Source organism: Phragmites australis, chromosome 10 (genome assembly GCF_958298935.1).
Source record: "Phragmites australis chromosome 10, lpPhrAust1.1, whole genome shotgun sequence".
Classification (NCBI taxonomy): Eukaryota; Viridiplantae; Streptophyta; class Magnoliopsida; order Poales; family Poaceae; genus Phragmites; species Phragmites australis.
Window position 1 is genome coordinate 16,086,704 of NC_084930.1, and position 10,814 is coordinate 16,097,517.

General features: G+C 37.6%; 1 protein-coding gene across 2 annotated transcripts; it reads right to left on the reverse strand.

Moving 5' to 3' along the window:
* Positions 1-2,268: 2,268 nt before the first annotated feature.
* LOC133883700 (protein tesmin/TSO1-like CXC 7) lies at positions 2,269-10,614 on the reverse strand. Of its 2 annotated transcripts, none has more exons than XM_062323116.1 (8): positions 10,032-10,614; positions 9,221-9,304; positions 8,346-8,523; positions 7,300-7,656; positions 6,826-6,905; positions 4,097-4,200; positions 3,210-3,584; positions 2,269-2,648 (listed from the first exon to the last, which is right to left on the reverse strand). In XM_062323116.1, exons 1-8 carry the CDS (start codon positions 10,217-10,219, stop codon positions 2,482-2,484), a joined length of 1,533 nt encoding a protein of 510 aa, XP_062179100.1. In that variant the 5' UTR covers positions 10,220-10,614; the 3' UTR covers positions 2,269-2,481. The 2 variants fall into 2 exon arrangements, with proteins under 2 accessions (XP_062179100.1, XP_062179099.1); XM_062323115.1 differs by having other exon boundaries at positions 2,269-2,651.
* Between the last annotated feature and the right edge of the window lie 200 nt (positions 10,615-10,814).

Consider the following 10,814-nt stretch of genomic DNA (forward strand, 5'->3'; position numbering starts at 1 on the left):
GTCTGAAGCGCTCAGATTGGATCAAATGGAAGGAGACAATTGCGGTAGAATTACGCTTACTTAAGAAAAGAGGGGTATTTACATCAGTAATAACTACTTCCTTAAATACCTTCCTAGTGGGATCAAAATGGTTTTTGTCCGCAAACGGAATAAAAACAATAAGGTGGTGAGATACAAAGGGATGAAACCTATTCTTCGATGATGAGTGAAATAAAGTTCTGATATTTAATATCTTTGGCAGTTGAAAAGAATTTATCAATGCAATTGATAGATGTAGTGACCGCATACTTATATAGGTCACTCAACTCGGATATTTACATGAAAGTCCCTAAAGGACTTAAAATCCTGAATCCAAATATAAATCGCAACATGTACTGTGTTAAATTGAAAAAAGTCATTATATAGCTTAAAACAGTCAGGCAGGATGTGATACAACCGACTGAGTAAGTTCCTTGTGCAGAAGAGTTACTCCAATAATGACGATTGCCCATGTGTATTTATAAAGAAATTCTCAACAGGATTTTGTATCATCTAAGTGTATGTCGATGGTCTCAATATCATCGAAAACACAATCATCTAATTACAGAATTTGAGATGAAGGATTTGGGTAAAACCAAATTCTACGTAAGTCTTCAACTTGAGCATCTTCCATCAGGAATACTTGTGCACTAATTTGCTTATATCCAGAAGATATTGGAAAGCATATCCATCAAAGACACAAATGGTCGTTAGAACTCTTGACATGGATAAAGATCCATTCAAACCTAGAGACGATGATGGAGAGATATTAGGACCCGAAGTCCCTTATCTTAGTGCCATTGGAGCGCTAATGTATCATGCAAATTGCACCATGCCTCATATTGCATTTGCAGTGAATTTATTAGATAGACATAGACAGGTCCAAGAAACGCCATTTGATACGAATTAAAAATATACTCGGATATATCAATGGTACTAAATATCTTTGTTTATTCTATCAAAAAAATAAAGATGTGATTATGATTGAATACACTGATCCTGGCTATCTGTCAGATCCTCATAATGCCATATCTCAAACAGGATTTGTATTCCTATATGGAGGAATAACTTTTTAAAATGTAAGTCTTCTAAACATACCCTTGTAGCAATTTCCACTAATCATTTTGAAATAATCGTATTATATGAAGCATCACGAGAAAATGTATGACTTCACAGAATGATTAACCACATATAACAATCATGTGTTATTGGTGCATTAACAGAACCAACAATTATTTTTGAAGATAATTCAATTTGTATTGCATAAATGCAAACATGTTATATAAAAAGCAATGTTAAAAATATATATTGCTCCAAAATTATTCTATCCTCATGAAATACAGAAAAGTGGAGAGATAGAAATTTTGCAAATAAATTCATATGATAATTTTGCAGATTTATTCACAAAGTCAATCAAAATCTATATTCCAAAAATATGTACATGAGATTAGTATGAGAAGACTACGAGATTTGCAAAGCTTAGGGGGAGTAAACTCTTGATAACCTCTTGATCATCGTATCATATATATATTGCACTATTTCCCTTTATCAGTTCTTCCAATTTGATTTCTTATATAAAGTTTTTAATGGGGCAATATCAATACAAGCATATATATATATATATATCAATACAAGCATATATATATATATATATATATATATATATATATATATATATATATAATTTTCTCCTATTCTTCCCATTGGGTTTTTAAGGATTTTTTAATAACATATTATTATTATTCCTCATACTTTCCCACATGATTTTTGGAGGAATGTTCGATTCAATTTATACAGAAGTCGTCATTGATCAAGGAGAGTGTTGTGAAGTCTATCAACAACCGAACAAAGGCAACATTGTAACTACTGACGGTTTACACATCTATTCACAAGGAATTGCCCATACGGAAGGGATGTCTTCTGAACGGGCACCACCGTGTCTCGTCATCATGTATAAATTCGTACACACATCAATGGAATAGATCAATCTCAGTTCTCAATCTTTCGATCTACTCTCTGTTTATTTCTTACTCAAACTGTTTCTGATGGATGATGCCCATGTACATTCATATCTTCTTTTCTGAAAGAGGTCAATTCAGACCTTTAAAAGTTAAAACCATTCGTTTTGACCACTTGTACAAAGATAGTCATACAACAACTCGAGCACGTAACCAATTTGATCCCGAAGATTGTTACTGCAATTTCGATCACCCAGTCAAGATACAACATCAACTATTTCTTACACTGGAATAGGAAAATCATATAAAAATCATTATTAATAAAATTAATTACATTATCAGAAGGACTTCTGTTGCCTGCTTTACATCTCATGAATGACTAATGCTACATGGCCGGCCGCCGTTTCTGGTGACAAGGACTATACTATCCATATGTACACAGAGATTGGCAGTTGTACAAAACAGATCTTATCTGGACATGAAAAATGCAAACTTTGAGCTAAATCTACATTAACTCGGGCGCATGGTCTGCTGATACAACATTTGTTTCCGGATTTTCGGGGTTATCCGGAGCATTGGATTTTTCTTCCGCTTTTACTGGGGGTAAAATGGTGCTTGATCCATGATGTCGAGCATCCAATTCCATCCCTGTCCCTGATGAAGATTTTTCTTCTGCTATACCAGCAAACTATCAGCTCGGCAAGTTCAATAAGAAAGAAAAGTACTTTAAGATGAAAGCAACAACACATTTCACATGCAGAAATGGCATTTTTAAGCATAAAAGGTGCTGTTTTGAATCAGAGCTGAAACATTATATCAAACCAGAAGAGGATGTGAATATTTCTGAACTAAAATTCTTCAACGCGTGTGCCAGCATTACAAATATTTCGTTGAATGCAGTAGGAACTAATAAACTAATTTTCTTCAAAATCCCCTAAACAAATAGGTAACAAGAATACATCAACTAGAATTCTCATGTGCCAACTGTAGTCCAACTTGTCTGGCTCTAACTTCACAGGAGAGAAAGTTCAAATTTCTTAGTTCAATTAACCATGCTAATTTTCCAAAATTAATGTGCTAATTTGACTGTCTATCAAAATGGCTAATTTGAAAACTAAATGATATAGCAACAAGCGAATGCGCTTGCAATATATCCAAATGTAACTAGCCGGATATGTCAAATCAGCATCAATGTTACTGAAGGGTAGAAATATCTTAGTAAATTCCTCTCACCATTTACTTTTCCACGTGTGATAATTAGCCGGAGGTAGTTTCGGAACTCTCTCAACACTGCATTTTCTTGCACGCTGTGTAGCTCAGAAATGACCTGATCATGCAGTGGTATGGGAACTGAACTTCTATAATCTGTTCCGAATGTGAGATCCTGCTCATCACACATCAGCGCTTGTGTTCCTGGAGAGGCAGGCCTAGAATCCTCTTGGGTGTTAGAGCTATGTGGTCCCAAGTCACCAGGGTTTTGCTGATCTATATTGGTCAAATTATCAATTTGACTAGCAGCAGCTTTCTGGACTTCCTTCTTGTTCTCATCAAAATTTAGGACAATATTTTTGCAAATTTCCTTATCCACTTCCATCTCCACTTTATTATCTGCAAATGAGAGAATACTTCAGAAAGAAAGTAAATCTTGGATGATAGCAGTTCCACCTTCATTTTGTGCTAAAACCAAAATGTTTTTCAAGTTGATTTGGTGCTCAAACGTCAAACCAAAATGATATTCCGAGTTTGCATCAAAATGATAGTTACATTAGATATGTCCCCTATGATGCAAAGCTATTCTTCTAGTTGCATAAATTTTTAGTTGAATACAGAAACAGATATAAAAAACTATTAATTTCTCTTAATTTATAAAACGTTTAATTGCTATGTAAGCATCTGAAATAGTGAAATCTTCCATCCATGTCCAAACGATGCACAGTATCAGCAAATAAGGCAATGTATCAAAAAGTTCTAGAGATGAAACTAGAAAAGAGAAAGATATATATTTTTTTTCTTTTGTTTGGTAGTCTTCCATCATGAAAAACTAAGCTCACCAAATTTGCATTTTCATGCTTGAAGGTTGGAAATATTCCAGCTAATCAGAAAAGGATAAAATTGTATACCAGCTATTGTCGTGAATCCCTCCGCTGCCTTTCTGCATAGAATCACCAAATGGTTGGCTAGGTCGTTGACATCAGAAAGATGGATAGTGTTTGCTAGCGGAGACCTAACAAAAATAGCATATTTCATTAGAAGGATACACAGAGCATAAGCATCAAAGTAATACTACTGCAATATCCACTCCATGCATCCTTTTTCACTTATTTTGGAATTTGGACATTGACATGAGCTCCAATACATACCTTCGACGGGTGCATATCAGGTGCACATACCTTAGTTTTTGAAAATAGTGCAAATTTCGCAAAATAACATATGTAAAAGTTCTCAAAACAGTCTTAGCCAGGAGAGGTTATGTTCTACATCCATGCAAAATGACACCATCAAATTCGATCATATTTGTGAGATACAAAAAGGAATAATTTTAGGTGTAATAGTGTGAACAATATTTTTGGGTCCTTTTGTACTATTGCACCTAACATTTGTCTTTTTTCTATCTCGCAAATGAGGTTGAATTTGATAACGAATTTTTTTTCATATATTGTAAAAAACTGTATACTTGTATTTGCACTATTGGTCAAAGTTTTTTCAAGGAATCTTGTTAAAAAATTGGCATGGTCTCCACTACACAGCTTTGACTCTCACTTTTCAATAACATGTTTGATAATGCTTCGGGCTGGGTGTCCAAGGTGAGAGGAACACTCGGACGACCCATCCCTCGTTAGAGTCATCAAGATGTCTAAAATTCCCACAACATGCCCTCTTGCTCAGCTGCCTTATGCTGGCTCTATTGTCTTCAGCCAAGCAAGCAAACAACCATACTTGACCAGAGCTTCTCTTACTCGTCTCTTTCTTGCTGCTCCTACTCCCTCCACCTCTCACCCCATATGGCACTAAGAAAGCAGAGCTCAGGCGCTCATTCTTGTTCCTCTCCTATCCCTTCCTCCCTTTCTCACTCAGGGCAGACGGTCACAACCTGGTCAACCACTGAGCACCGTTGGTCATGCTTACAAGTGTCGCCTAGGAATCCAAGCTTTGTGTAGCCATCCAAAGCCTCATAGGCAACAGAGGGGCCAGCCAAGTGTGCCTTCAATGTTCCCCACTCCCAGCTTTGCCGGAACATCTAACTCCCGATGACAACCTTGTCTGGCATGGATGGAGACAAAACAATGCTGCGGACCAATCACCTCCGCTGCGAGCGAGGTTATCTCAATTGTTGTGAATTGTTGCAGCAATTCTTTTCGAATGCTGCATTTGTTGTAATAGTATTTTATTTGTTACAACAATTTTAATTTTGAGGTAGCTTTCTTGTATTTTGTTGCACCGATCTTTCTCAAGGCTCAACAATTCATCAAATTTTCATTGATTAACTGGATTTTTTTTTCGAAATTCTAAAACTTCCATTGCTGAAAGTGTTCATTTCAAATGTTAGCGTACTACAAAAATGTGGCACCTATCTGATGGAACCGATTCTAAAAGAACGTCCTGGCACATGTTTGTCCCTAGTCTACTAGCAAATGCCACAAACAATGTAATAATATGGATGTACCCTTCAAGAAAAAACCTTACTAATATTTGATTTTGATGAAAATATACGTACTTGTGTGTATATCAATGGCCAAAGTTTTAAGAGGTTAATTGCATGCACTCCAGGACGCCAAGTAAAAGAGAATGAAGATAATCATTTCAACATTAAACAATAGTTTTAAAAAGTGCTACCTCTGTTCCAACATTTGAGAGAGCGCAAAACAGACCTCAGAAACTTGACTACTTGTATAGATACAAATATGTTGATTTGCCATATCAGAATAATATTGCATATTTTTTCACGTAATATAATTTCATCATAACATATTGCAATCAGTAGTCCATATTGAACCTCGGATTATCTAAACCAACATACATTTTTTTTAACAGAGGAAAGTATTTGGAAATAAAATCAACATAATAGATTTCATGAGCCAAGTGGCTAGTACAGTGGTACTACCTCAAGATGGCACAAACCACAAACCACAAACAACTAACATCAAAGGAAAATTTGTGTTAACAGTTCAGAGCTTATTACATTTAAAAATGCCAAGAGAATCAAGAGGGTTAGAGTTCATTCGAATACTTTTATTCTTAGGTTCCATCAAATGGACTGTGGATAGGCTAGCTTCGAGGGGGTGGCCGCACAACCAGCTCTGTCCGCTATGCAGGCGCACCCCGGAAAGTCATCACCACATATTCGCCGCTTGCAGGTTTTCCAAACAGGTCTGGGACTTGCTATAGCCAATGGATTGCCTAGCCGACCCTATGCTCCAGTTCATGGGCACCAGGAATGTCCCGAAAAAGGGCTTGAGGTCCCTCATCATCTTAGTCTGCTGGGAGATCTGGAAGGAGCGCAATGCAAGGGTTTTCCGAAAAGAGGAGCACTCTTCGCTCCAAATTGCGCACCGTATTAAAGAAGAGACGGGCATCTGGTGCTCTACTGGGGCGTGGCGCGTGCTCTACTGGGGCGTGGCGCGTGCTCTACTGGGGCGTGGCGCGTGCTCTACTGGGGCATGGCGCCTAGCGTGCCTTGTTATAGGAGACTAGGCCTTTGTTTTACCGGCCTTTTTTCTTCTCTTTTTTGTTTTTTTTACCCTTTTCTGTACATAAAATCTTCTTATTAATATAACAGACAGATCCCCTGCCAATTCGTTTCGAAAAAAAAAGTTCCATCAAACCAATGAAACATTTATTTTTTACTTACCTATAGACCAGTTTAGATTTACTTTGGCACCCGTCAAGTCCAATAGATGAAGCAACTTGTAAAGCATCCACATGGTTGGCCTAGAACACAAGAAAAAAGTATGAGTCCAGATAATTCAAAGCTAAAGTTAGACAACAAAAATACTAGTGATAAAGTGATGAGCACCGGACTGAGCTTTGACACAACCATCCAAAAGAGAAAAGATACTACCAAGTGAACAGACATGTCATGGTAAACCAGAATCTAGTACAGAAGATAATTCGAAGTGCTTGTTTGATCGTTCTTCTTTTTTTCTAAGAGGCGCCTGCTCTTTTTGATTCAGTTCGGTTGTGTTTTTTTTATGTTTTTTAGTGTTTTAATGGTTTGTGCTGTACTTTGTTTCTCTTCTTATTCAATGAAATGACATACAGCTCTCCTGCGCGTTCTAGAGAAAAGATAATTCAAAGTTTGCAGACCACATCATACAAAAAATACCTCTTGAAACTGTGTCTGTGCCATACTTCCTTCACCACTTAGTCTCTGACCATAGGGGTCTTCTGGGGGCCTTTTTCTACGCACTGGAGAAAATCTATACCCTGAAGATCCAATGGCACCATTCAGAGCAACATTAGCTGCTTGTTGCATGGTATTTCTATCACATGAACTATCCCCTTGAATTATAGCCCGTAGCTCCTCACTTCCATCGAAGTTCTTGCAATCCATACATCTACAGTTCTTCGAGCAAAGAATATTTGCTTGGAAACATTCACAGTACTTCTTAAGACAACTTGACTTCTTGCAGTGACAACCTTTATTATGCTTTGGAATTGAAGGTGGTGCTCCAGCATTATCCTGATAGTCAGTAAGACTAATTAAAACACATGAATACGAAACACATAAAGAAGTATTCTATCTAAATCCATAAAGCTAAAATATAAAAGATATTTTTAATAATGCAATAAAAACCCAAAAAAATCAAACGGAATGGTATCCAGGTGAAATATGAAGCATGATACACCTGATTAACCAGATGGGCAGCTTAAAAGTGTTTTAATTCAGAACATAACATATAATGCAAAAGTAAAATTTAAGCTATAAGCCATTCAGCATATAATTAGATGTTGCCATGAAATCAGCCTGTTGGTCACCTACTCACCTAGCATGAGGAATCATCAAATAGACAGTTAGGCTTCCAATACAAGTATGAAAGTACAGTACAGTGAGATGTGATGAAATGAGCAGCAAGGTAGCATCAGTGCGCCAGTATGGACTGTCATTATTCTAGGATTCATTCTAACTTGCAGGATGCTTCATGCGTGTCCACAAAAGCAAGCAGAAAATGCATGATTTCTATAATACATCCTTTTTCCATCATGTGGGATATTATGAGGAAAAGTGCAGAACTAGATCGGTGACTCCATATAGATTGAAACTTCTATTATTCACTTTTATGTTACTTGAAGGGCATCTTGTGTGTAAACTATTGGCTATTGTAGTGACACACAGTGCAGCTAACCATTCCATTTGAGGAAAGAATGTACCTTACGAACACTGATATTATTTGGACCATTCTCAATCTTAGGTTGAAAGGCGTTTGGATTGCGTTGCTTTGTATTGTTAATAGCCTCCTGCCTAATCTTTTCATTCTCAACAGTGTTCCCACATTGTTTACAATTGCAGCCGTCACAATAATCACGTGCTGCAAAACACTCACAGTACCTACGAAACAAATATCAAGTTAATGATGGTACCTTCTATTCACATAATGTTCTATTTGATAATAAATACTCATATTACAAATTAATTAACATTGGTCAACTAAAGACAAAATAAAGAAGTTCAAAATACCAAATTGTAAATATGAGCAAAAGGTTGAAACAAAACATTCCATTGAGCAAAAAGGGGGGAAATATAAATGGACCAAAGTTAAACTGCAGATTTTGCTGAAAAATATTCCAACAGCCATGTACTAATCTTCTTAAAATGAAACTTGATGTATTTTATGACTCCTTTGTGTCTATATGTCTAATGAATATAAACATCCTATATTTCTAATTAATATAAACATCATTTTAGATCAAAGGCATTGGCCCGGCACATGTAATCATGTATTGTTAATTTATTTCTCCACTGTTCGGGATAAAGATATTAGAGGAAACTCTTATGGTACTAGAATTTATCATCATACTCCTTTTCTATTTGGCGAAGCCTGTACCTATTCGACTGTAGTTGATATTTTGAAAGATGGAGGTCTTCATTAAAGAAGAACTCAGTTCAGTCAACCGTTTAAATAATGTCCCTATCTGCATGCCAATATAATGTAGAAGTATGTGTTTGCTAATATCATTCAACTATATTGAATGTCTTCAATAGTTATGGGCATGTTAAACAAAGTTTCATGTGCGAGAGTACTCACAGCTTTAGACACTGTGAGTTTTTGCAGTTACAATGCTTCTTTTTCTTGGTCAGGGTGGTACTCTTCATTTCGACCACAGGCTTCCTGAAACATACAAATTTTAAAAAGTTATTAGCAAAAGAATCTGTTTGCACTTTGTGTATGAGTACTCTGCTTGCTTTTGTTTCTCCAAGTGAGAAGTAAAAGTGTACTCACACACATGCAATAAAATGACTTTTGCAAATAACAACTAACGTCATGGGAGGTTAATTCCCATAAAAAAAAATAGGATGGCTCGGTTGTAACATGGTGAGATTTTTAGCTCCATTGAAGTAATAATATAAAAAAGGAACAATTAAGACAACTCCATTCACCAAAGTAATACCCATTCTTCAAAATGACACATCACAAACACATAGTTACAAGCCAGGAATGGCATCATAGTGAATGATATAAGCCAACTTGTCTTCTGAAGTCCACAGCACTCCTAATAACATTTATAGCAATTCAAATTCAAAATGGTTAATAATGTCGCCGAAAGTAAAACTGTCAAACCCTAATAATTCCTAACCAACTCAATAACTGCAGCCTGAAGCACCTAGTGCCACATCTCAGTACAAATTAGCAGCGCGTCCTTGAACATATCCAATCCCCAAAAACCAAAAATTCCCTAACCACGACTTGAGTGACTGCTGTCTAGAACATAAAACTTTTGACAAGGACAAAATACAGAAGGAATCTGTATCGCCTGAATTGAGCTATGTTCTAGACACCAATTAATCAACAGACCGCACAGTAGAATTTAAATTCTCAAACGAAATTATTTGCTCACATAGGCGTGAAGGCCACTGGCCACGTCCTCGTCACCGGCATAACAGGCTGCACCGAGACCGCCGGCTTCCGCTGCTGTTGCGGCTGTGGAGGCGCCCTCGGCTCGGTTGCCGCTGCGGGCGCCGGCGCCGGCTCCACCTGCTGCTGCTTCTCCTTCTCCTTGATTTTCGAGGGAACCTCCTGCTCCATCACCAAACCGAACTTCCACCGGCTTAGGTCACGAAACCAAAATCCCCGGATGGTTTCTCTGATTTAGCCGCACAAACCAATCGGAGAGGACTCAAAATCCAATCTTTCCGCGCAACCGCGCGGAATTGGGGCAGTTTGGATCAGGGAGCCAAGAACTCGAGTTCTTGGGCGGCTCCCAACTCGGGAGAAAAATTAAAAAAGCGAGGAAAAAGAAGAGCGCCGGTGGGAGGGTCGAGTCCAAGAAGCGGAATTCGAGACGGAGATGGAGAAGGATTCGGAGAAGTGAAGTCCGAAGAAATTTGTGCGGCGGGCGGATTTGGGAGGGGGTGCTGCGGGAGGGGGGAGAAGAAGCTGATGGGCAACGCAGGAGGTTTGTTTGGTCTCTCCCAAATTTTTGAATCTCAAGTATTATATTCTTCTTACTTTCCTTTTCCGAAACATTTTTTGAATTTCTCTCCGATGGTAAATCTATTTTTTCTGTTACCCCGGAAGAATAAAACGCACAGATCTGCGGTAGAGATTAACACAGATGTATTTTTCACCAAGATTTTCAGGTTTTACTTCAGGATGGCCAAACTCCTTGCCAGGTCATGAA

Bases quoted from the DNA above. Each gene is read 5' to 3' on its own strand.
- LOC133883700 (XM_062323115.1), bottom strand. From the start codon at position 10,219: ATGGAGCAGGAGGTTCCCTCGAAAATCAAGGAGAAGGAGAAGCAGCAG. The intron at 8,524-9,220 runs GTGAGTACTCTC...TTTGTTTCGTAG, and splicing joins AACTCACAGTGTCTAAAGCT to GTACTGTGAGTGTTTTGCAG. The intron at 2,652-3,209 runs GTGAGAGGAATT...TTGCTGGTATAG, and splicing joins CACACGTGGAAAAGTAAATG to CAGAAGAAAAATCTTCATCA.